Below are 27,041 nucleotides of genomic sequence, written 5' to 3'. Positions count from 1 at the left end.
TCAAATTATTTCTAGTGATATTTCCATCTTTCATGTTTTTTAAACTTTTATTCTCATCCACGTGCTCGTGCTTATGCTTATTCTTATTTTTATTTTTGTAATACACTCAACAAAATTACCCGACTCTGATTGGACAAGGGGAGTACAATAAAATCCCAAATTCAAAAAAATACAATTAAATCCCAATCCTGGAGAGTGTATTATAAACAAAAAATCGCACAATGTTCTCGTACTATTCAGAATTTTTAGATACTCGTAATGTTTTGAAAGCTCTCAAAATTTTGAAAACTTTCAAAACATCACTGGGACCTATAAATTCGGAATTCTACGAGAACATTGTGCGATTTCCTATACTGACTAATTTTCATAACTCGTATTTAGACAACAGTAAACGACAAGCAAACCAATCTCTCTGTTTTTCTCAAAATACTCCGAAGCATTTAAAAAGGTATAAGATTTTCAATAAAATTATTATATTAAATATAATTTTTTTTGATAAAACATTTAATATCTTTTCGAAGCCAGAAGTCTGAATTGTTTTTCTGCTGGGCATTACTGCTAAAAGCCGCAAGCAACAATTGAAAGTGAAATCTTCCTGAATGACTCTAAAGGTGAAGGCAAAGAAAATAGAGGCACGAATAAGGAGTCAACCCACTGTGAATTGCTTCCTTCTCGGCCGTTAAACCCGCCTGTCTTCTATGACGATCATTTTCCGATGGGCGGCTTCCGACTGGACAGATTTTGGAGCAGAAAAACGTTTTGTGTTACTATCCAAATAAATACCATTCACTCTTCGCTTCGACTTGAACATTATTATTGATTTCGCTTCCTAGTACAAAGTTGACTCACTTTAATTAACAACCCTTTTAAAATAAGCACATTTTGTAACTAGTTAACAGCTAAATGGGTAACACTTCAAATAAAGTCATCTTACCTTAGGTGCCAGTGATCTAAGCGTTGATTGTTTCAGTCTACTCAGACAGGAATACTGAATAGAATAAACCTATAGGTGCATATATAAAAGGCAGCATCATAAGACTTAGTAATCATTACGTCCGGTCACTGGAGCCATCGAATCACGTGAGTAGGGAATAAAAGAACAGATGTATTGCGGTGTGTAATGTTAGGAAGAGAAAGAATGGGCAAACATTTTTTAACGAATGTCCCTGTATTGATTCAACCCACAAACATTAAAAGCGTGTGAGCATAAAATATCACCACTGTGATGTGATCCTTTATCTAGTCTTCACCGCAACAAATTATTTTGCCAGTAGTTGTGCATATTTTCGTTAATTTTTCAATGAATATTACTTTTATATATAGTGAATAAGAAGGAGTTGTATTCACACCGTGTAAATAAAGTTTGTAACAACACTTCAGACGTTTGTACTTCGTCGTAATCTGAATCCTGCTATAGATGGATCGATAAGATTTTCCATAAAACTCAGTGCCAAGGAAACTTTTAGTGTTTTTCTTTCATCGGTACGGATTACGTGTAACCACACTCTTCGTGGCATTACGGAAAATCTCCCATGCTTACAGACTACTGGGCACGGATTCAATGTCCAGCAGTTTTTGATTTTCAACCATTTCTCAACTAAAACGAAACACTCGGCAAACTGCGTGCGCAGTGTTTAACATCCACCAACTCGTCATCAATTCGTTTCTTATTTGCAACAAATAGTTTCTTCAGATTGCAGCAACTCGTTTCTTATTTGCAGCAACTCGTCAAATATGCACGCAGCAACTTGTCAAACATGCACGCAGCAACTCGTTTCTTAATAGATCGATCTCGACTATGCTTGAGTGTCCACCCAGACAATGGGTGCTTATCCAATGGAATGCAGAATGTCCAACCAACAAACTCGAATTCATAAGAATTTTTGGTAGTTATCGATTTTTTTCTCAATGTACCTTTAGGATGCATTGATTCTAAGACAGGCATTAACAATTTTCAACGATCGGTGTCTGTTCCATGCTGTATATCAAAAACACATTTTAGCTTGTCGATGTCCGACGTAGTAAAAGTAACTAGGGTGGTATAACAATGAATGCAGAATCGATGTATTGCAGCAACTTGTCTGAAATGCAGCTAATCCTCTAAGATGCAGCAACTCGTATTAGAAAATGCAGCAACTCGTTTCACATGTAGAAACTCGTCTCGTATTTGCAGAAACTCGTGTAAATGTAGCAACTCGTCTTTTATTTCCAACAGCTCGTCTAACTTGCTGCACGTCTTTTATGGTTCTTATGGGAAGCCGTAGTCACGCAACGTTTCTCTTCCCAAGAGAGAAGAGAAACCGCGTTGCGTGATGTGAACATAACACCTTCCAGGCTTACAGGCCTGGATTCACCACGTGTTACATTGTGCGCTTACGTACTAGGCACAAGCACGTGCCTGTCCTTCTCTCTACCCATCCACTCCGTTGAGGAAGCCTATTTTGCTTCCCGAACCCCTCCCCCTCAAATTATAACTGTTTACTAACTGAAATGTGGTACTTCAGCGACAAGTCTCCCGCAAAGATTTTGACGTTTACCTGGTTTTGAAATGTGTACCCCAGGGTATTTTTTCTTGTCTTAAACACGTTCCAAACCCCAGGGTTTTCTAAGTCACTATTTCCGGCCCTGCACCGTGGTATTATTGCCAATTCCTATTAACCCAAGATGTATTTCTTGAGGTCCTTACACAAGGGGTGCCGCCTGATAATACCGCCACGACGCCAAACACATTATTTATTTATTTATTCACCTATCACAGACAGATGCGCTCTCTCTTTATTGTATCATTGTCTATTTCCGCTGGGCCTCAACAAGCAGTGTTGTATGCATTCCTTCAGTATCTGTTTGAACTTACCGGTTGGCTAGACGTGTTAGTGTTGACACATTTGTGTAAATGTGTAAAGCTAAACAAAGCAATCCATTGTAGAATCCCAGGAGCTTATCCGAATCATCATTGACATTATCGGCATTGGGCAATTATTCAGAGTCTCAGCATTCATTTGGGCAATTTATTATTCCTGCGATGTGAAGGAAAATAAACATTAGCAGCCTAATTTTAGATAAAGAGTGCCAAAGATAGCCTTGGAAAGTAATTTGCAGTTAATTGCAGCTGCTTGCCACTAAGCGGAGCTTGTCCGCAAGGGTCTTGCAGGAAAACTTGAGGAAAGATAACTCACATGGGGTGCCTTTCGTGGTAAAACTTGCCCCGGGAACAAAATTTCGGTAGTTGCACGAAAAGTATGGGTTTTTTGGTTTGAAATTTTTACAACAAAAATTTTCATAGCTCACTATGTTTTATTTAATAAACGTGCTAGTCAAATTAAAAAGCTCTTTGAAACCTGCTTTATTGCGATTCACTAGAAAAAAATGGGATAACGAGCTTGGATTCTGCTTCTCAGCATAAAAAACGGCAGTTGACTGTACATCAAGTATTTTAAGTATGTGACATCAAAACCAGATGAATTTCAAAGCTGACTCCTTTAGTTCAGTCAGTCCTCGTGCCTGGGGAGTTGTAACCGTAGAATACGAAGCGCTGATGGAGTTCAGTGGGGATTCTTACACTTGACCGCCCAAGCACACGATGTTGCGCAATGGCGTCTTCTTCATGAAACAGTAAACCAGTTTCTTAGATTAGAACTATTCCTCTTAAAGAACAATGGTCAGTGGTTGGTGAAAAGTCTAATAAGTTCCTGTTTTGATAAGTGTTGGCGAATTAGATAACCTTTTGTTAAGAAATCGTTGTCATACCAAAGCGCGGGAAACTGACCCATGGGCAAGGGTCAGTAACGAATTGCTGAAAGGGAAGTAGGTTCGTTTAGAAATAGCTACAACAATCTGAAAACCATAACTTCCCGAGAAGAAAAAGAAATTGAGAGCTCCCAAATCATATCGCATTATAATTTTTTTTCCCTGTGCATTCACCGTTTCTTCGTTTAGTTTTATTTCAATTTTGCTTAATTTTGCTTTTGTACTCTTGCACTTGGTTGTGCACAGTGCGGTTTCCTGTAGACTTATCTTTAGAAACTAAACAAATTCCCAACTCTATTTAATGTGTTCTACCAGAAACAATAGAAATTTTGCTCCAACACTCAGAGGAACTCATCAATACCTTCCACATATTTTCCGTATTTCGTTCAAAAACTAACAATCTATCACAATATCTATATAAATACGTTCTACCTAGAGTAACAAACATCTGGTGATCAAACATTGCTTTTGTAATTCCTTTTAATCCATCGGGAAATATTTACACGGGGTAGATTTATACAAATTTACATTAATTTGATTAATATAATATATCTCTCTATATCTGGTTTGCTTTCCACAACCATTTTAACATATTTTTATAAAACACAACTCGAAGTTAAACACAATTTTTCAATAAATATAATAGTAGCTTGGTTTGTTTGTCCTTCATCATAATTTTTCTGAGGTGAATAATTTCACAACTTGTTATTGTTTTAAATTTTGGACAATGTAATAAACACACACAATGTTCAAGAAGGCAGTGATGTTTGTCTCTGTGTCATTAGGTCAAAACGTTATTATTCTTTGTTCAGGATCTGTGATTTTCAAAGCATCCTTGGAACTTGAAGAAGCTCAAAGACGCAGTGCGATTTTAAGATCAGGAGACGTGGAATGGTATTATTTTTCACTCACATGTCCATTATCTTTTGCCAGAGATTGAACATCTGTCATCACTTAGAGAATCGGAATGGAAAATTGGCCAGAAATTATAATTCCCCAAGAATCTTAAGTTCAGTTACTGTAATTTAACACAAGAAGAGAAATCCTGTCTTTTTCTCACAAGTAATGCAATGCCCTGTTCAATATATTTACGAATCTCCATCCTCTTGCAAACGAATACTCTTGAAAATTATTTTTCTTGCAAACAAATTTTCTATTTCACTCGTCGAATATGCCACTTTTATGGCAAATGTTTTCCCAGCCGTAAACTTAAGCTTCGCTTCCAACTATTAACACATTTTGGTCACTCAAATCGTGGTGTCTAACTTTTAGTTCTGGAAGTTTTTCCATTCTATCTAGTCCCATTTCGACTATGAGCGTAGAGATAGTATCATCATCAATGTTCCCTGCGTCAATGCCATACACACGGAGACATAATAAATTCAAGTCGTCAAACGATACCAGTCCAGTACTTGGTTTTACGCAGTGTGTCAAAGGATACGATGAATTATAATCAAAAACATTCTGCATGGAGTTCTTTGTAGTTGTGTGGCAAGCACCGGCGTTCCCACTTCTTGCACATGTAAACGGAGAAGGACTCGGTATAGACCCTGCTAGTGATGTTGTTGTAGTTGTAACCTCAAATGTTGCTGGATTTTTCATGTTTTCTCAAGCCTTTTTGCTCTAAATGGACCTTGTAACGTCGTTGTCTAAATCCCTAGAAAGTCACACGGGTACTGAGTATCTACACTCAGCGAGCTACGACGTATTTATACGTGGTTGGTTCACTCAACCGCATCTATTTTTAGAATAGTGGTTATGTCATTATAGTGCATTATAGTGATTACGTATCACACGTAATCAGCGTGAAACAGCGTAACACAATGAAAGCCAGTGACAACGGCACATGAAAAATATGTGTTCCTACAAACACCAAACCGAAATCTTAGTCTCGAGAACATGATTTCAAACTGTGGATCTCGAATAAATTCCAGAAGTCTTTTGAATTGAACAGGAGGTATTTATCATGGGCAGTGATATTGAAAAGTTTTCTGAGGGGGCTTATCTTATTGTGTACTCATCAACAAAATCAGTCGGTCGTGCTTGACATTCTAAGCGCTTTGAAGTGCTGCCAAGCATGGCAAAAACACAAGACGGAAAAACAGAGATGCCTTCTTGAGAGGTGACACGTTTGTACGCGAAATTCGAAGACCACTTGATATCGCTTTGAAATCTAACGCTACAGATTAAAAAAATTTGAAGTTTACTTTTTTCTAATACTCGGAGAGAAAACTGTTTTTAGTTTCGTGTATTTGTGTATTTTTTTAACAACAAAGTTACAAAGCCGGCTTTTGTTTCTAATACAATATAGAAGTAATTCCACAAAAACCTAGGCAATTGTTTGTTGAGCTGTTTGGTTATCCAGTAAATATTGATTAGATTTCTAAGTTATTTAATGAACAGATAAGACAATTGCGACACTAACACTCTTATCACGAGTCTTTCTAACCACCCGCCTGTATGTTTCCGGTTCAATCGAGAAAGATTCATAAATTGAGAAAATGAGCTCAAAGGTACGCACTCAAATGGCTTATAGTTCTTACGCAAGCTAGAATTAGCAAACGATTCAAGAGGAAGACTACTCGATGATAAATGTGTCTTTTTATCCTAAAATAAATCATCCATGTCGTTATATTGCTTAATTATTCAATATGACGATCATAGATTTCCGTTTCGGGGTAGATATTAAAGTTCATTTCATGCCACGACACGTGAAAATTCGCGTTTCCTTCAGATCATTGTCTACTTTGAGATGACTAAATACATAAATATTTCATGTGAAACGTCTTCAAAAAAATATCGTATTATCACGTTAATTGACAGGTCTTGTGATCGTACTCGTGAATCATCGAGAAAAGTTTTTCCGTGCAGGCGTCCAGGGATAGTTTATTGCCCAGGCTTCCTGTGGTAGAGCCCGAGGAGAGTAAATTTGATAACTGTAATATGTTAGAGAAAGCTATTCAGTTATTGACAACTCGAGGCGGGCGACAAAAAGTTGCTTCTTACTCACAAAACCGATCAAACACTACAAGAGTGTCTAGTAAATCTCACATCGATGTGCGTTGATTGGGGGGTCTTTGCGTTTCTTTAAATACATTAACCTCGTAAAAATGATCATATATACTTAAGACCAGACTAACAGGAAAACTAAACCCCAGCATTTTCATTGCTTTAGTATTTTCCTGCTTAGTCATATTCATTTCAGCCGGCTAGGCCCTGAATCATAGTCAACTGAATGACCGCTCCCCAGGTCCTACCTTCATCGTTTTCAAAGATGCAGTGTACGGAATTTAAAATTCTAGCCGTGCCCTTTGTGGCTTGTACTATAAAATTCATTCTGCTTGGTACTATTTTAGTATTTCACCAAATATAAACGTCTTACAAACACAAGGGTACAAGCCTCTTAACCACTTCCCGGGACAAACCTGGGCTTGCCCATTCTGAAAGTTAAGTGGTCAAGTTATCGTACGGTTAAACTGAGCAAAGAGGAAAGGAAGGAAGGAAGGGATGAGAAGAAAATAAACCCACGAAATCTAGAGAAAAGGAAATGACGAAGTAGGTAAGAGATAAAGAGGGAGAGAAAACTGGGAATGAATGAATGAAAGAAAGAAAGAAAGAAAGAAAGAAAGAAGCATCACGTTCATAGTTATTTAATATGTACGCTGTAATACTATTAACTATGGTTCTATCGAACATAAACAACAAGTCCTCAGATATCACTCATTCTGTCAAAGTCAAGGACTGTGAAGTGGAGTGTGGCAAATCTAGAGTGCCTCGAGGTCTGTTAAGCACAACAGACAGTGAATTATGAAAAATTATGTATTAGATTAAAAAGAAAAATCATTACATAATCGAAATGACTCAGCACAACAATTCACGGTTGGATTCCTGACCAAGCAATAGCAGCATTTCTTACATGCTACCGTCGCGAACAATGGCGTATGAAAGTCTAGAGTAATAATTTAATGAAACCTAATAAAAAAAATTGTATTGCTTGCAGGGTAAAAGAAGAGTCGAAGCACGTGATCAGTTGCCCCTTGACTTGGTGAAACAGTCGAATTGAGGAATAAATGAACGCTCCTATTAATACCTGAAGAGCTAGCTAGACTTCGATCACTGTCCCCTCTCCAGAAACGGCGGAATACAGTTTTAAGGAAGGGGAGTGGGGGGCTAATCTGGGTGATCCGGTGTGATGCCCCCGTTCTCTGAAAATTTCGAAATCATAAAGGCTCTCGGATACGCAATTTCCAATGTTCTGAGAGGCAATTGCAACATATTTTTTTGTATTAAACAAATGTCAAAGCATTATGCAACTCATAGTCTCCCCCGCAACCTTTCTTAGTAGTGTCGTCACGCATTTTTGCTGAAAACGTTAGGGGGCTCAAGCACCCCGCGTGCTCGGTCACTGCTCCCCTAGACAAATAAGCAAACAAACGTCAACCAGTCGCTCAAATGAAGAACAGAAGGCTTAAATCACAGCTCAGGTTGTCAGTATCTTAGTCGTTGCTATATAAAACTGAACTCGAGAAAAGGACAATGCATCTGATTTGGGAAGAGTACAGTTTAACATGTTGACCTGATTCTATCTATCTCAAAACGAACGGTATATCTGACAAAGCAAGAGCTTAAATAGCTGTCAGGCTCTCAAAAACGTTGAGACTACTATAGCTAGTTTAATAAGTTTGGGCAGTACGTTATAACCACCTCAGTGGCAATACTACTCCCACTTCTCATAGACTTTCTTTTTTTTTGTACATGAGCTTACGAAACTTGTGAACTTGTGTTTGTTTTGGTTTCTACGTCAGTTCTGATGAAACGGAATAAGTTCAGTCATGAGGAACAAAGTGGTGAATGACTCAATGGCTTTTTATCCAGTTTGAAAAAAAACATGTTTTAATGAAATCTAGCCGCAAGGGGTAAAACGTTTTCCTGTATATGATAAAGCAAAAACAAGCGTTATATTCTGGGATCCAACTTCAATTTTTGTGTCAGTAAACCACAGTAAATAGTCGATAAATAAAGCGTCTTTTATTTTCTGAGAATGATGGTTACCAGAGTGAATTCACAGTCTTAATATAGTTGAGTCCTGGAGCCTGAAACTGATGGTTTCGATAAGCCACTTTATACGAACTTGACCCTCGACAACCTTGATTGAGCAATGACGTCAAGTGAATATTGAGAAACACCTTAGGTGGCTTTTACCTTTTTAGCAATGAGTTTCTTACTACGAAAAAGGTTATATTTAGGAACTACTTATTTCAGTAACTTATCTAAATCTAGGAAGATTTTGTAAAATGAATAAGATACATCCAGATGTTTAGTATCATCTCTTAGATGACGTTACTAAAACTACAGGAAAAAAAACTACAGCGCCAACAGTAATTGGTGACGAATAGTTGTCGTGGTATCCCTGCCTTAACAGGCAAAATAAATATATAAAAAAGTAGCCTTTCGTTTAGTCGATTGAAGTAAGTTCATATCGATCTTATGCTTTCTTGTTTGTACGTCGGGTTTTGTGCCTCGTGTTTTTGCGACCACAGAGCATTACTTGTTTGTTTTCATTGATCCAATCAGATCTCCCTTATTGTTTTTCTAATCTAGAAATCGCAAGGAAAAGAGTGTTGTTTGGGTAAGGATAAAAGTAAGTCAAGAGGGGAAAAAAAGGCGAAAATGAACGGAAATTGAAAAATAAAATCGAAAAGATAAGATCGATTATGCAACGGTGTTCAGTGTGGGAAGTATTTCATTGGCTCTTGCAACCATAGTTAATAGTTAATCTATTCACTGTGTTACAACGTCACCCTTTTGCCTCGATTAGATTAAAAATCGAAGCTGCAATTGTGATAACCAGTAAAGGACTAATAAACTAGATTGCATCTCTAGACGATCTCTTCGTGTGCCCAGGCTCGTATAGTAACGATGCTTAATATAACCTTCACCCCTTCTTATGCAACCTCTCATCACTCGTGTATTGCATGTTGGCGATGCCCTTTCGTGCACAACAATATCAGACGTATCAAGCACGAGGGATTTATTTTTTCAATACTCGTGTCATACAATCTCCTTTTTAGGATCTATAAATTTTCCTTAAAATTAATGAATAAAAACCTAATAAGTTGAATGATAATTTTGAAACTAGAGAATTACGCAAACCAATTGATCATGAGAGGCGTCTCAGATACAACGGATGAAATATTTCCTTTCTTGAGTCTTGAAAGGCCCAAGTGTTTGAAGTACTAACGTAAAATATTTTTGGCTTCAGCAGTTTTTTCAGTCACGTAGGGCAAATCAGGCATAAACTTCTAGATTCGGTGCTGATCCAGTGAAAAACAAACAAGAAAAATGACTTACCACAGGTAGCCCAATATCTTTATTTAGCAGAGTCCTCTATCCCAACCTCAGTATTTCCATGTAACCTAAGTAGAAATATTTTGTAAATATTTTTGTAAATTACTGCTTTTTAAATTTGAAAATAGAATTGCATTTTAATTTTTTGATTTAAAATATCCCTTACAAGGTTACAGTTCTTTATATTTTCTTTTTTTTTTTTTCCTAGTGCTGTAGCTTAAAATATTTACATTAAGTAGTTTTATTCGCTCAAATTAAAAGCAAGCAGCATAAAATCTAGTGTGAGAAAGTTTTACTTTTACCTAAAAATCCTCACTCTTCAGGCCCAGCCAGGGGGCAGTGTGGGATACCAAATACCTGACATTTTTTGAATGACCTAAAATTTCAGAAATGATCCGACACTAAATACCTAACATTTATTTTAGAATCAAACCTACAAAAAGATAACAAATATCTGTAATTAGCTGTTCATATACCCAAATAAACCCCTTGTAGTATGTCGGAATGCAGCTCAATTTGAATGAAGGACAAAAAAAAAGAGAATTTCAATCTTATATAGAATTGGAAGCCTAATTCTCATGACATTGAAATTCTTTCGTTTTGTCCTCCAAATTGAGCTGCTTTGACGTCACATGCACGAGGTCTATACCTGAAATAAAAAGGTACCAGATACCAAAAACCCCTATAGTCGGACCTGAGTCTTCGATAGCCTTATAGTGATAGCCGAATCGTTAATTGGGTTGCCTGTGGTACGATGTTTATCACCAAACATTGATGCACATGAATCTCTTTACAAGAATAATACTATAGTGAAAGTTAAACAACAGCCTTAGTTTGAGAATAATTTAGATAGTTTAGGTTCCATTGTACACGATATGTCAGAGTGTTTAATCTTATAGAAACGTAAATAATATCAAAGACGAGGTTAAAAACAAACTGTCGATGCTCACTCAGCAAGGCTTCTACGTCGTAGTAAAATTAACATAACAATTGAAAAGAAAAAATCTAAACAAGAGTAAAAATTAAATATTAAGAATCAAATAAATCTAAAAAGAAAGATAAATTTACCTTAATTCATTGAAGTTTAAGACATCTTTGAGTAACTCTTCACCTATTATAAACCTACTACACTGGACTTGAGCCTGTGGTCTATCCAGCGGTGACCACTAAAAATGGCGGGAAATATTAATAATAGCGGGAAGGAGATCCAAGATGGCGGCTGGAGTCGGAACAACAGTCTTTGAGAGCGATCTTGCTGGTGATGGCTTCGGTAACGATCAAATAAATGATATATTTGGAGACGATGATGACTTATTCAATGCCCCAGCACCTTTACCACCTCTTTCTCCTACGGGTGTCGATGATGGAGCGAATAATCTCGACGGAGCTGGCGAAGAACAAGACAACAAGGAAAAGAAGAAAAAGAGGATTATTAAGCGATCTCCAAGACCAAGACTGAATGAAGCTAGGTTAATGGAATATTTTCTGATCTTGTGTTATATTAGTATTAATTTTTTGCTTAAGCAAAGCTTTACATAAAAATTCAAAGCTTTGTTAGAATCCAAGAAAACCTAGAAAAATATTCTTGAACATAAACAAAAAATAAGCTTGTTCGAAAACAGAGCTTATGACCACTTTTGTCTTTGAATGAGTTTCGCAAAGTCGTGGAAAAAAATTCTAAAAGGGTACGCTTTTATAGACTTCTGCAAACTTAGATGAAACTTAGTTAAGAATTTTCATTTGCATGTATAACACCTTGCTGGAAGAAGTACATATCCACCCCCTCTCCACCCCTTCCCCCTCCATGATATGAAAACAATTAATTTTCTTGGCCCTAAACTCCTTGGTCCTAAGGCAGCACTTGGAAACCTATAGAGCATTTTCATGTGACGTCACAGCAGCCATTATGGGGTACCAAAACAATACATTTTCTATCCTCCAGGAATTGAACTCTATTTTTATGCAAATACTGTGCAGAAAGTTTCTACTGTTTATGACTGCCTTCTCACGTGAGTGAAAGCGCTCTATCATATTTTTCCTAACATTGATTCCCACTCTCTCCAAAAATCTTGCTATTTTTTTTCTACATCCTTCTGTTTTTAGGCTTTGTGGAGAGCGCGGTATCACAGCTTTGGCCCATTTATGTGATGGGGTAAAATTCAAAGGCAAAGGCCATGAGGTATGTAAACAATATATGTACTCCCAGGTAATACATACATATTTACACTTACTTTCTTCTAAGCAAGATTTTGTCCCTTCCATGAGACTGCCAGGATAAGAATTGATAAACCAATGCATTCTAGTCTAGCTTGAGTACAAACAACAAAAGGTGTTTATACCCAAGCTAGACCACAATGCCCAATATTAAATATATCTGAAAATAATAAGCCTTTTCTGGGTTTGGTAAACAGATTGCATTCTGGACTAGCTTGGGTCAACACTATGTAAGTTACATTAAACAAAATATATTTGTACTGAAGCTAGACCATATTGCACCATGCTTCCAATAATGAAAAGTCATTCACTTGTTACAATTAAAAAAATATAAAAGACTTACTATTTCCTTCTGTAGGCCTCAGATCTTAGAGTTCTATTACAACGTTTTGAGCATTGGGCTCACAGACTGTATCCCATGTATCCTTTTGAAGATGTTGTTGACCAAGTAGAAACACTAGGAAAAAAGAAATTGGTTCAGGTATGTATGGCAAATTAACTTACTCACCCACCCCACCCCCCTTCTTCTCTCCCCTACTCTCCTAATCCCAACCCAAGTTGGCTGGCAAGGGTGTCCTAGTAGTTTACTGCTTGCCTCTCACTGCTGCCATTCGGTTTCGAGCCCCGGCTCAGACTGGATTGTATGTGAGTTGAGTTTGTTGATGTGTCGTTCTCTTCCTTGCCACGGGGGTTTTAAAAAAATTTCTGATACATTAATTGTAAAGCACCTGGATATTTATCTGAGTATGTAAGCTACCATATATATAAATTAGTTATTATTTATTATCATTGATAATCAAATTTTTCCTGTGTTTACAGAATGCCATAAAACAGGCTAGAAGAGAAGATGATGGGCAAGTAAATGAAAATCTATCAGAGGATGATGAAATGCAAGTAAATGGTAAGTACTACACTAGTCCAACTAGCCAGTGGTACATGTACTGTTAAATAAAAGCAAGAGTTTTATTGGGTTTAAAAGGATGAGACATAAAATAGATTATAAGCGAGAGGAATACTTAAGAGAGGTAACTAATATTAAACACAGAATAAGTCCGACCAAACTAAGAACAAGTGATCATTGTTTACAAATTGAAATAGGTAGATATACAAGACCATATACCAAACCAGAAGAAAGAGTGTGTCAGATATGCCAACTTGAAGTAGAGAGTGAATTACACTTCCTACTAACATGCCCAAATTACTATAATGAAAGAAAATATCTTATTGATAAGATTGAAAATATAACACAATTACGCATAGAAAACTGGTTGAAAAACGAAGAAAAATTTGCTTTTATTATAAATCCAAAGAAATCAATACAAAAAATAGTAGCAAAATATATATATGATTGTTTCAGCAAAAGAAATAACAGTATTTGAATGAATATCTAGTTAATATAAAGAATAGAACCACCGTTATATTAAGATGTGCCTAAGTATTCCTCATCTACACATATTACATTTTCTTCTTTTTCTAAAAATTTGATATAACTTATGAAATATTGTAAATGTATTGTAAATTTATATTTGTGTATTTGTAATGTATTAATAATTATTAGCACTAAGTCTTAAATATTTGTAACAGATATATAGACGCTAATAATGTAAATAAACTAAACTAAAAACATAGCTGAGTGGTTTTAGACCTGATAAAACATGATCTGCAAGTTTATTAAACAGTACATTAACAAACAGACATCAGTTTTTTATGTGTTTGTCCTCTTATTGATGATAAATTGTGTATTCACATTGTATAAGTAGCGTGGATCCATGAGGCGTAGTCGAAGTATTTTTAGTACCCTCATGAGCTATGGGTGAAACATTTTTGGTTTATAGGTGTAATTACAAATTACATTTCTGCACGCAGGTCAAGATTCAGAAACAAACATAACTTCAACACCAAGTATGGATAATGCTGTGAGTATATAAATATATAAAGTATTAGTTTAAGAAATCTTTTAAACAGCCCATTATACACTACCAAATACCTCATATATTGATATGATAATGATAATGGTGATCATAGCAGTTAAAGTGCTTACCTCTAACCAATGCAACCTGGATTCGATTCCCGGATTGGCGTCGTATGATAGTAGAGCTGCTTGTTGGTTCTCTCCTTTGCTTTGAGGGGTTTTCACCGAGTTTTCAAGTTTTCCTTCTGCTGCAAAATTATTTTTCTGTTATAATTGTAATTAATTTTTCTTTCTGTATCGTCAGATATTTGGTGGGCATGTTGAAGCATCAAGTACACCAGTGGTATGTTGTGTTGTAAATGATCCAATTGATGGTTTTCACGGTGGCCATGTTGGAGGAACTTAACAAAAGAATTATCAATGAATTCTTTTATTATATCCTCCAACATGGCCACCGTGTCTTTTGTTATTTAATTTACTTGGGAATGGTTGAAAACCATCAATAGTGCTATGCCTCTTAGGGAGGTACTCTGTTTTTTTCAAATACTCCAGTTCCCAGCTCTCTATAGAGGCTTTGCACCATCATGTGTTGGCAGACATGAAGCACAACAATAGAGTCTTTTTCCGCTGGAAAACTGAAATCTTGGCGTGACCTCGGCACCTAAAAAAAATAGTCTCCAAAACAGGCTCTATTACCATGGGCTATCACTAATACCAGTACTAAAGCATAAGTTACATGCTATCAAGGCTAACGCTGAGCAATAGAGGACTTGAGATAAGAAGTTTTGTATGTCATCATTCCATCACTCTTTCATCCCTCCCTCCCTCCCCTCTCCCTTCGTTTCTCCCTAGTTCCCTCCCTTTATCCATCCATTCACTATCCATTCATTCATGCATCCATCCCTCCAATCAGTGATTCGCTCATTCATTCATTTATTTGTTCTACGTAGATTGGTTTGACTCCTGAACAAAAGGAAAGAATAAGACTAAACAGAGAACGAGCTCTAGCAAAACGAAGAGCTCAATCAAGTCAACTAGCAAGCTCGACGTCACAAAATTCATCTCAAGGTATTGATATTAACCATTCAAATCCGAATGTTATTTTATCTGAAAAAAATTGACGAACTCACTAAATATTTTGCTTTGTAGATAACTCCAATGCTATGAACGCACAGGATTCTTTGGCAGGAGGATCTCAAAACAACAGGGAAGAAACTGAGCATATACCAAGTGAAAATAGCCCAGAACGCAGCAAACTCAATTTCGAGACAGATTTTGAAGAAACAGGAACTAAAGAGGTTGAAAACGTGGATGTGTTAAGAGATACTATGGAAAGTGAAACCACGGGAAACAAGGAATCCATGGAAACAGGAATAACGAGTGACAAGGAAACCATGCAAACTGAAATCTTGCCTGAGAAGGAAACCATGGAAACGAAAATCACTGGTGACAAAGAAACCATGGAAACGGAAGTTACAGGAGACAAGGCAACCATGGGAACAGAAATCACGGGGGGAAAGGAAACCATGGAAACGAAAATCACTGGTGACAAGGAAACCATGGAGACGGAAGTTACAGGAGACAAGGAAACCATGGAAACAGAAATCACGGGGGGGAAGAAAACCATGGAAACGAAAATCACTGGTGACAAGGAAACCATGGAAACTGAAGTTACAGGAGACAAGGAAACCATGGAAACGAAAACCACTGGTGACAAGGAAACCATGGAAACTGAATTTACAGGAGACAAGAAAAACCGTGGAAACAAAAATCAACAAGGAAGCCATGGAAACTGAAGGTACACGAGACAAGGAAACCATGGAAACTGACATCTCGCGGGATAAGGAAACCATGGAAACGAAAATTGCACAGGACAATGAAACCATGGAAACAAGTCACGCCGGATAAGGAACCATGGAAACAACAGAGCTGACAGTAACCACGGAAACTTAAAGTATTATTTTAGCTAAACCCTTAGAATCATCGATTAAAGGAAATCACTGGACTACTGTAATTTGATGATCAGATAGTGGTGATAATAATGGCGATGGTGATGTGATGTGATGATATCGTGGTGGTGATGATAATGACGATGGTGATGGTGGTGGTAATTGGAAGATGATGCTTAGGATAATAATTGCTGATTAAGATAACTAAAGCTGATAATGCTGAAATGTCTGCAGAAAGTCGCCCCTCTTCCGACCACGTAGAAATCTTTCTGGCATTCGTATTATATATAGATATCAAGACAATATTAATAAGTAAGCTTACTTAATATTCTCTTGATGGATATCTAACAAATTAGAAATACATTTCGAATCTTCCATTTTAGTTGAGTTACAGAACTATTAATTGTTAATAAAGAAACGGTTTTATATCACTTAGTATTGCAACCTCTCTAAAGAAACCACATGGAGTTAGCAAACACAATGAAATCGAACAACTTGCCAGCATAAATCTGAACTAGTCCGAAACAAATAGTAAAATGGAAAAAAAAACACTTTTAAATTACTTAGTATTGTAACCTCTCTTAAGCGACCACATGCAAAGCGACCACCAAGACTACATAAGAACTAGTCTGAAAACAAAAGATACTGAAGTAAAAAGCTCAGCGTAGATAAGAAGAATCTTAAAAAAACATCAAAAGCTCCTTTGCGTTAATTCTCAGATTTTCTTTACACAGCGGGAATTTGTTTATTTTATACTCGCACAGTAATGAATATTTTCAAAAGTGATAATCATAGCCGTTCGTAACTAAAACAAGGAGAAGGACAGCTAATTATAAATGTAGCGAATGAATCTCTATGCGGTCCGCCACTTTTCAGCCATTTCCCATTAGATTTAAATTTAAAATTAATAACTTGTTGGTCGGTGCAAAAAAGCGGTACTCAGAACTACATGTTTGAGCTCGTAAATCAAATGCTCGTCCAATTTCTAAGAATTAACTTCAGAAATAAGCTACTCTACGTTTTTGCCGAGATCGATTGTTCTAGAGTTGCTAATTAGATCCTTCTTTTCTATTTCACCGAAGGGAAGACTTTACGAACTATAGCCTTGTGGATTTGAAATATTTTAAAAATCCCAAATTAAAGCGAAAATAAGCTTTTTGTTGAACTGCTTTTACTCAAAAGAAATTAAAGATAGAAAAGGCAGAAAAGATGGAAAAAAGTTTTACCAGCCATTCTTAATTGGACGGCCCGTAGGGAAACAAGTTTTTGGTAAGTGTTTAAACAGCCTTGGTAACATCTTAAGGCAATCCAATATCGTATCACTCAAGAAAATTGATTAGAAAAAATTGCCGCTATTTATATTCGGCCATCTAACTAACGCTAAAAACTCTCTTGTAGCTAAAAAATTGCTTATGGGATTTCACAACTAATCTTAAAGGAAAGTTCTATAGGGCTGCCGCAGGCAAACCTCGACCGAACAAGTGGACAGTAACTTTTCAATGGTGTTTGAATTTACAGGATATTGGTATGATATTTCGCCTGAGAGAAACTAAAAGTCGATAGAGCTTTAAGATCCTGAACTTGTCAAAAAAGTGTGGTCGTTTTAGGTTGGCCTTTGAAATTACCGCAGGCAATAGCATTATATCAGAAGAAGAAAAAACTGACAGTAATTGAATAAAAAAGGCGGGAATCAATACGAAGACGTTTTGAAAAAAGAATATGTTTATGGGTCTATTGTGTTAAGTTTTCCGCTCTAGCGACTACGATGTTGAATTCGTGAATCCCGGCTGCCTTAAAACGACAGGAGAGAATTTCGTTTTGTTAATTCAAACTCGTTCGACGAATTTGGTCAAAATTCCCGAAGAAATGGCGAAAAGGGACAAGACTTTACTAAGTTGTGGAATCATCTTCGTTGTCGTTTTTACAGTTAGCGCGGGTAAGTAGGTACTTATGCAATGATTCCATCAGTATTTCTGATTTGCGTTTTTTTAGTTAACAAGAATAACTTAGTCAACATAAATGGCTTTGTTTGGTTTCTCTCTTGTATGGACTATTTCGGAAGAATCGTCCAAAAGTCTTATTAAAGCTACATTGGGTCTGTCTAGCTATATCGACTTTCCGATGGTCATTTACCGTTTTAAGGCCATTATTGATGTAATAGAATTATAACTTAGTACGATTTAAAACACTTCAGCGTATGCATAAATAAAGGCAAATGACAAAGCAATCGTTCTCACAGCTTGAAACTACTCGATCTTGCTCATCCAAATATTTAAAATGTCCAAGAAACTATTTAAATCTTTCTTTTATACGTAACTTTTAACCTGATCAGTTTCACAAAACTTCGTGCAGAAATAACTATTCTGCGTACGCCGACCATGTTTGTTAATCTGTTTGTTTGTAATTGTTAGCTGTAATTTTGAAAGATTAGTGGCTAATCTGTAAAAAGATTCGTTTTTATACTCAAAACTTGTGAGTAAACGATAGTTGAAAATTTTATCGAGTAGGCTTAGTTCAAGACTGTTTCGCGACGTTCTCTATGGATTTGTTGTTGAAAAACGTCGCTCGGTTGCTACACACTAAACTTGACTGCTTTCTGTCGATTAATTGATCTCATTATTACTCTGGTAGCTTAAAAGTCATCGAAACTATACCAAGAAACCAAGATGACGTCAAGAATAAAACATTGGTTCTCATCAGTTAGCGATTTTCAAAATAATTTCGATGCCATTTGCTGGTCAAAACTCTCCTTTTGTTGTCTTATAATAAATCGTCTAATCTTTCATTCAAATTTTCTACTTTCTCCAAAGATTCCATACTGAGCTTGTTCTCAAAATAAGCCAATTATCAATTGTTTTTAAGAATTAGTTATAGCCTAGTTTTGAAAATTTAGTTCAGCATTATAATTTTGGTTGTAAGTATTGGACGTGAGCAGTGTTAAGTGAAAACCTTTATATATGAAAAAAACATTACGAATTATTCAACACCTGAACGAACTACGCTAATCTATCTATCAGTTTATGAATTTGGCTTATAATTACAATAAATATCAGCGTCTAATCATAAGATTGAGCCTATATATATCTGTTATTTAAAAATATATGCTCTTTAGATAGTAATATTAGAAAGTAAAGTTAGTAAAGTTAATAAGTCCAAGAAACTTGGAGCTTAAGTAAGTATTCGCTCAAAATATAAATAACAAAATAACCATATTATATTATTCTGGATGCGCTATAAGTGAAGCAACTTCTGGAACTAGCCCCTAACTTGGGCATAATCTTTCTTCCATCCCAGACCAAGTGTCATTCCCTAGGGTATCATTTCTTTGCTTAATGGTTGTGCATGAGAAGACACATGAATATGGATACAACTCAAACAAAGAATGTTATTCTCAAGACCAAGTGTCATTCCCTAGGGTATCATTTCTTTGTTTAACGGTTACACATGACAAGACACATGGATATGGATACAACTCAAACAAAGAGTCTTATTCTCAAGACCAAGTGTCATTCCCTAGAGTATCATTTCTTTGTTTAACGGTTGTGCATGACAAGACACATGAATATGGATACAACTCAAACAAAGAGTCTTATTCTCAAGACCAAGTGTCATTCCCTAGAGTATCATTTCTTTGTTTAACGGTTGTGCATAACAAGACACATGAATATGGATACAACTCAAACAAAGAGTCTTATTCTCAAGACCAAGTGTCATTCCCTAGAGTATCATTTCTTTGTTTAACGGTTGTGCATGACAAGACACATGAATATGGATACAACTCAAACAAAGAATCTTAATCCAAAGAGAATGATATATGTGGTCTGAAATGGGAAAACATTGCGCCCAAGGTGAAGAGGTCTATTTATTTATATCAATTCTCTAAAGTTTTTTTCCTTGAGCGTAATGTTTTTCCATTTCAGACCACATGTCATTCTCTTAAGAATGAGATTCTTTGCTTGCTTGAATTGTATTCATATCAAGGGCGGATCCAGTATCCATATTTATGTGTCTTCTTACGTACAGCCGTTAAACAAAGAAATGATACCTAGTGAATGTCACGTGGTCTGAAATGGGGAAACATTAGAAACATTTAGCATCAGGTTTACCGCTAAATGTTCGGGGTCAGGCTCAAAAAACACGCCTGCAAACAAGGAGAAACACTCAGCATCAATGAAATGCCATATGGCGGCTGTTCCAGCAACAGCTTCGTCATAACGCCTTGCTAAATGTTGAAAGTTTGACTCGGAAAACGCCTGACGTCGAACTGAAGTTTGAGGTTTGCGCTACGGCAAGAACGCCGTGTTAAAGGTCTCTATTTCATCGGAACGCGCACATCACAGGAAACTCAACGAATGGGGAGCGGGCCACATTTCTTTTACCTTGGACATGAAACCAGCAGTTTTTTTAATCCTAAACTTGAAACTATCGTTACAGGAAGGTTTGACGGAGAAGCTGAACACAAGCTCATCGCCTATCTTTTCGACGGCTACCAAAAGGATGCTCGACCGGTATTCAATAAAGCCAATGCGGTCCATGTGACACTAGACATTGCGTACAGTCAGCTTGTAGATCTGGTAAGTACAGATGGGTCAAGAATTCCTTTGGGTCGAACTCCCAAATATAAATTTTCATTGAAATGTAGAACTCGCTCTCTTAAACGTCCAGATGTCAAATGGTTTCCCATTTCGGACCACGTTTCATCCCCTGAATCGACCAACATCAACCGTCTAAATCTTACTATAATTTTCCTTTCTATTTTTACGTCATCAGGATGGTAAAAACCAAATTCTTTCGAGCAAGGTTTGGGTCCGTCAGGTAATCTAGTTCATCCGTGTCTTTGCGGTATTTACCGAAGATCTTTGGAACACTCAGACTCTGGTCAAACGTCGAACTTCACATTAAGATAATGGATGGATAACAAGGCGGTCTTCTTTGATATCATTAGGTTCGGCTCATGTGAAGTTCGACGTTTGACATGAGCGTCTGTGGTGTATGTAATAGGAATATTTATATCAGTTATGTGGCCATGTAGGTACTCCGCCCATGATATGACGATAATGAAATAATGTCGAATATTCGTTCGTAAAAAAAAGATGTATTGATATTAATCCCGCACTTATCTTGCACTAGATGTGGGAAAATCCATTCCTCACGTGGGACCCTAAGGAATACGGAAATGTGACCAGTATTAATGTGCATCCTGGTATGGTGTGGAAACCTGATTTAGTCCTGTACAACAAGTAAGCTATATTTGTTGAGTTTCAATACTCTGTCTTAATCCTTCTTTTTCCTATCACGTGAGAGGAATATCATTCAGTTTCCTTTTTACTGACTTCATTTGTTATATTTTTGGTGGTATTAAAGTGGGCCCACTCTGATCGTAATGTGCATGGCTTGATCAATAGCTGGATACGAGTCATTGAAGTGATGTCATCAGTGAAACTTCATTCTGCATTTTGACGTCGTTTCTTTTGTAAAACACATAGTTATTTGTACACTATGACGTCATCACAATGATGTCATTACTTGAACATCATCTAGCCTGCGTAGCCAGGCGTTCCTTGTGGGTTTTGGGGAGGCTTCAAGCCCCCCAAAACCCACAAGGAACGCCTGGCTACGCAGGCTAAACATCATCATACTTAGGTTGAAAATAAGCCTGAAGCGAGATGACGTTTTACCCCCGACTCTATACCATAATAGTTTTTTAAATTCTTTCATATTAAATTTTTTGATTCCTTAGAGAATACAGGAACAATAGAAATAATTAAATAACAAAAGCAGTGTGAAAAGGATTATGGTCTAGAGACGGGGTTAAAACGTCATCTCGCTTCAGGCTTATTCACTGATAAAGCGTGGAAGTAGTCCTGCAAAGCGACAGCGTTATTAATGCCGTTCGTCACACTCCTTTTTTGATTTCTCTCTGACATGTCTAACAACTTACGACAGAGAAAGAAACTATGAAAGATCGTTATTTTTCCTTTTCTATCTTTTTTTCAGCATTGGAATCGGACGCACAGGCGCCCTGTACTCTTTCGACACCAAAGTAACGTTAGAACACAACGGTAAAAACTCCTGGTTCGCCCCGACTCAGATCCAAAGCATTTGTAAGATCGACATCACGTATTTCCCTTTTGACACGCAACACTGTTCCCTCGTGATAGGATCATGGACGTATCCTGGCAACGCGCTCAACCTCGTGCAACAGCGCAACCAATCAGATTTGTCCAAATACACACTCAGTGGAGAATGGGACTTGCTGTCGGCGCCTGTGCAGCGCAACGTAGTCAAATACGCTTGTTGCAAGTATCCTTATATTGATATCACGTATTACATCCATGTGCGCAGAAAGGTTTTGTTTTACCTCAGCAACTTGATTCTTCCGTCGATAGTTCTGACTATACTCACGGTGTTTTCTTTCTATCTTCCTCCTGAGTCTGGAGAGAGAGTTTCTCTGGTCATAACGATCCTTCTTGGCTTGACTGTTTTCATGCTAGTGTTCACTGAGAGCGTACCTAACACATCAGAAGTGATTCCACTAATAGCTAAGTACACCATAATAGTCATGAGCGAGGTTGGCATCTCTCTGCTTGTTACTTGTTTCGTTATGAGAACCTATCACAAGGGTCATCAAAAAGACGTACCAAATTGGGTACGATTTTGGGTGATTAAAGTCCTAGCGCCTATTCTCCGAGTCAAGCAAGCCCAGAAGCAAAATGGAAACAATAACGATGCAAAAACGAGCCAACCAGAAGTCAGAAATGGAGAGAAATACTTGCGTCGTGGGCCGTACACTTTCATCGCGAAAAAACGCGACTCTACCCCTCCCTCCCTTTGCTATTCACCTTCACCAGACAGTGGATGCAGAAAGGCAGAAAGCGTTGAGAGTAACGGTATAAACATAATGCGTAGTACTTCGAATGAAAAACTCAGTGAACTTTGCGGCGGCATGGCTGCTATCTTGAAGCATCTAAAAGGAACAAGGCAAGTGGAAGAACGAATCGCTGAATGGCATTTTGTAGCAACTGTATTGGATTCTGCGTTCTTTTGGCTATTTTTGACATCTATGCTTGTATCGACCGTGGCGTTCTATTTCCAGATTCCTTATGTTAAAGTTCCTTTATAGATGGGTGTACCTTGTGTTTTCAGTTGGATATTTGTACGTGTTTCAGAAGGCACTTTGTACACCAAAACCAAACTAAACCCAACATCAATTTTATAGAGCCCTAAAACAATTCCTAAGCTAATCTAAATATGGGCATAGCTTACTCACAGATCGAACAAGCTTGAAGGGTCGGTTGGGAATCAGTTTACTGAGTGTGTTTGACTTTGCGGACGGAGAAAATCAAAGATGAGCCGGAAGAAAAACTTTCGTTATACAAGGGGAGAGTCATGAACATATTCAACTCATGTGATGCTGAGTCCAGGAATCAAACCTGAGACTCCAGAGGTAAGAGACAGTAAGCTACAGTACTCTTGCATGATTCCTCCAAGTGCATAGATACAACGATATGGTGTTGACGGATTTCTTTAACAAAATAACTTCCCTCAGCTAAACCGCTCTTAGTATAGGCCTGCGTTAGGGTTAGGTTTTGGAAAACCTGGGAACTAGTTGCGTTATACTATCTCTCGTTGGAATGTACATTTGTGCGCATAAGCAACACCAATAAATTGACAGTGCACCCTTCCTAAAATTGTCTCGAATGCAAGGCTAACATGAAAATACAAAATAAATGGCACAAATTCCATCGAGAATCAATAGACTTAATATCGTGAAAAAACAAATTCGTAAGGAAAATATCATGACAGTAAGAGAGTACTTACCCTTTTAATCAATGCGGCATTCTAAAACCTTGCGGTTTTGACCTGCGGTTCCACAGAGGTGACTTGTTCAATTATTTGATGGTCAATGTGATCCACCACTTCCGCATTCTATCTTCTTTATCTTTAGCAGCTGAAATCTAGGAAAAGTCAGAAGCAGTTCTTCTAAAAATATTTCTCCAAAAATGAATCATGATAATAACGCGCACGGGACAAATGAAATAAAATATAACCACATTGATTAAGGTGTTCATAGATTACGTTACTTTTAAACGGTGCAGTTTAGAGCTAGAAACGTTTTATTGCCAAAATTTGTAAACGTTTTTATAAATTATGTAATGTAAGTTGCGGCATGCAATGTTTTTCTTCAGTAAAAACTTTATTGAATTCGCTTTAGCTTATTTATTAAGGGAGTACCGTGGTCGGAAATGATACAACATTGATTAAGTATATCCAGTCTGTCCATTAGTGCAGTTTTCGTATGACTGTGAAAAGCTCAGTGCCGTAAGCGTGACGTGCAGTGACCGTGAAACTTTATAGAATTTTAATTGGCTGATTTTTTTCACGCGCAATATGATTGGTCTAAAAGTGCCGTGATCTTGGCGTGACTGTGTCCGCGCCGTGTTTATGCCGTGTTCCGGGTATTTGATTGGATGGAGAGTAAATTCTCGTGCAATGTGATTTGTCTGGCGTGTCCCTTGCCGTGTCACAACCGTGTTCGTGCCGTGAACTTTTCACAGTCATACCAAAACTGCACTAAGTACAAAAGTACATATATACATACATATATATTTAACAAATAGACATCAGTTTTTTATGTGTCTGTCCTCTTATTGATGATAAATTGCGTCATCACATTGTCAAAGTACGCCCGGTGGATCCGCATACTGCTTTGACAATGTGATGACGACATTTATTGTCAATAAGAAGACAGACACATAAAAAACTGATGTTTATTTGTTTTTTTACGATAACAAAAACTATAAAAACTTCTCATTTTAGTGATCAAAACAACCAGCGGAAAGAGCGCGCGCTCGTTGACGTCAGCTTTATCTGTCTGTCCTCTTATTGATGATAAAAAATAACCAATCAGCGTGCAATATGAAGAAATGCTCTACCTTTCTGAGGCAAAATCTACCAGCAATAGAGCTATTTCAAAAAATGTTGGCCGTGAAGGTTATGTTGCATCTTGCATGCTGCATCTTGCATGTTGCTTGCGTTGAAAACTAAAATGCACCCGATCTGTTGATATTCATTTTGTTCAGTTGGCAAAGCGATATATATATATATATATATATATATATATTTGTTTGAGAAGAAAAAGTCAAGACAACATTTTTCCCGACAAGCCTGTTTCGTGAATTGCTTCACTCTTCAGGGGATTTAATGATAAGAATATTCGTTACTATCATTTATATAGAAAAAGTATACATAATTAATTAGTGGATGTAGTTTAGCTGTTGCGTAGTAATGCTTTGTTTCTGTGGCGGCATGAAGATATTCGTTCGTTTCTGCTCTACTTCTATCGATGTATTGAGCACTATTTTACGGAAAATTGATTCACAGATTTCTTATATATATATATATATATATATACCGAATCGCTAAAACTTTGACTCTTTAACGATATATATACATATATGTGTATCCCCCTTTTTTCTATTGTCTTACCTGGATTTTCAAGGAAAGACAATAGGAAAAAGGGGATACATATATATGTATATATATCACTAAATTGTCAAAGTTTTAGCGATCCGGTGTATATATATGTATATATATATATATATATATGTATATATATATATATATATATATATATATGTATATATATATATGTATATATATATATATATATATGTATATATATATATATATATATATATGTATATATATATATATATATATATATATATATATATATATATATATATGTATATATATATATATGTATGTATATATATATATGTATGTATATATATATATGTATGTATATTATAACAACAATCAATTCAACTCGCCACAACCGACCCTCCCCCCCCCCCCCCCCCCCAAACAACAACAACCACAACAACAGCACACGCTAATTAAAGAAATTACAAAAAAAAAAAAAAACCACGAACGACAAATCGAGACAAATCGAGGCCAGCACAATGCACAACGAAAGAAGGCTAAAAATACATGCTTTGCATTCCTAAAGTACTTATAATCATTTTGTTTATCTATAAATGATTTTTGCGAGGAAAAAAATCAAAGTCACCCTTCTAAGTAAAGAAATGCAGTTTGCCAAAAAGTGGTCAGCGATATCAAACGACTATATGATCATGCATGCACTTAGAGAAAATTATTTTTATCGCTTTTGTAAATAATTTGAATTATTTATTTATAAACAGTCTAGATTTTTTTTACCGCAGACTTTGAGCTTGAAATCGTCCATTTCGATGCATGAAGTTTGAGGTAAGTTCAAAAAGGGAAAATTTGAAAAAAATAGTAATTATAATACAGAAAAATCTAGTCACTCATTGGAAAAGATGGTATCAGTTTAATGATTAAACAAGGCGAAAAAAAGTTATTGAAATAGCGAACAAAATTAGCTTTGAACAGATGTCTGGGATGAGAATCTAAGATAACAGTAGCTACGAGTCCGCAGACATGTTATATATTTTTTGTAATTTTCCACTTAAACACTCTGGCCATCACTGATACCATCGTCAATTCATGTTCATCTGCATCGACAGACGATTTGATCTGGTTTCTCCTTGCATATTTATACTTGCAGTTCTCACATTTGTAGTTCTGAATGCTTCTTCGAACTGATTTATCATTTTAACCTGTCATCTTCAATGAACAGAAGTTCGTGAAATGCCCAAAAAAAGTCAACATATTTTCTTATTTAGGGGATTAATCAGTTTGAAAACCGTTAGTACAAAACCTTCAAAGCAAAAGCCGGTAAAAAAGATCTGTAGGGGGTAAGATTTTTTCGCACAAATCTTAATTGTATTAAGTTCCCATGGTTCTGGTCATTGTTTCTGCGTTGGAAATATCGCGTTTTATTA

The 27,041-nt window shown here is 36.7% G+C and overlaps 3 protein-coding genes and 2 long non-coding RNA genes across 8 annotated transcripts in view; 3 read left to right on the top strand and 2 right to left on the bottom strand.

The window, feature by feature from the left end:
- Window positions 1–1,298, bottom strand: part of LOC116301697 (neuropeptide FF receptor 2) — an 11,035-nt gene extending 9,737 nt beyond the window's left edge. For both annotated transcript variants that reach the window (XM_031710795.2, XM_031710804.2), the window contains exon 1: window positions 935–1,298. The gene's annotated coding sequence lies outside the window, so the exon portion shown is untranslated. The remainder of the gene's footprint in view (window positions 1–934) is intronic.
- A 1,511-nt stretch (window positions 1,299–2,809) lies between these two features.
- Window positions 2,810–11,256, bottom strand: LOC116301394 (uncharacterized). The gene is made up of 3 exons (XR_004197724.1): window positions 11,164–11,256; window positions 10,099–10,163; window positions 2,810–3,017 (listed from the first exon to the last, which is right to left on the bottom strand). It is a non-coding gene; the product is annotated as an uncharacterized LOC116301394 (long non-coding RNA).
- Window positions 5,484–8,706, top strand: LOC116301400 (uncharacterized). The gene is made up of 2 exons (XR_004197725.1): window positions 5,484–5,704; window positions 7,748–8,706. It is a non-coding gene; the product is annotated as an uncharacterized LOC116301400 (long non-coding RNA).
- Window positions 11,257–11,295: 39 nt separating the features above from the next.
- On the top strand, window positions 11,296–16,601 carry LOC116301434 (uncharacterized). 2 transcript variants are annotated; one of them, XM_031710493.1, is made up of 9 exons: window positions 11,296–11,564; window positions 12,199–12,274; window positions 12,507–12,539; window positions 12,668–12,790; window positions 13,129–13,210; window positions 14,176–14,225; window positions 14,526–14,564; window positions 15,172–15,289; window positions 15,371–16,601. In XM_031710493.1, the coding sequence occupies exons 1-9, from the start codon at window positions 11,308–11,310 to the stop codon at window positions 16,015–16,017; spliced, it is 1,425 nt and encodes a 474-aa protein (XP_031566353.1). In that variant the 5' UTR covers window positions 11,296–11,307; the 3' UTR covers window positions 16,018–16,601. The 2 variants fall into 2 exon arrangements, with proteins under 2 accessions (XP_031566353.1, XP_031566360.1); XM_031710500.1 differs by lacking the exon at window positions 12,507–12,539.
- Window positions 16,602–17,584: 983 nt separating this feature from the next.
- Window positions 17,585–24,274, top strand: LOC116301408 (neuronal acetylcholine receptor subunit alpha-10). Of its 2 annotated transcripts, XM_031710470.1 has the most exons (5): window positions 17,585–18,106; window positions 20,605–20,744; window positions 20,941–20,985; window positions 21,301–21,410; window positions 22,168–24,274. In XM_031710470.1, the coding sequence occupies exons 1-5, from the start codon at window positions 18,037–18,039 to the stop codon at window positions 23,291–23,293; spliced, it is 1,491 nt and encodes a 496-aa protein (XP_031566330.1). In that variant the 5' UTR covers window positions 17,585–18,036; the 3' UTR covers window positions 23,294–24,274. The 2 variants fall into 2 exon arrangements, with proteins under 2 accessions (XP_031566330.1, XP_031566323.1); XM_031710463.2 differs by lacking the exon at window positions 17,585–18,106 and having other exon boundaries at window positions 20,192–20,744.
- The last annotated feature ends 2,767 nt before the right edge of the window (window positions 24,275–27,041 follow it).

Source organism: Actinia tenebrosa, unplaced genomic scaffold (genome assembly GCF_029948245.1).
Source record: "Actinia tenebrosa isolate PJP-AT-01 unplaced genomic scaffold, QUT_ActTen_1.0 PGA_scaffold0__85_contigs__length_37466705, whole genome shotgun sequence".
NCBI lineage: Eukaryota > Metazoa > Cnidaria > Anthozoa > Actiniaria > Actiniidae > Actinia > Actinia tenebrosa.
This window is presented reverse-complemented; position numbering and strand designations above follow the sequence as displayed.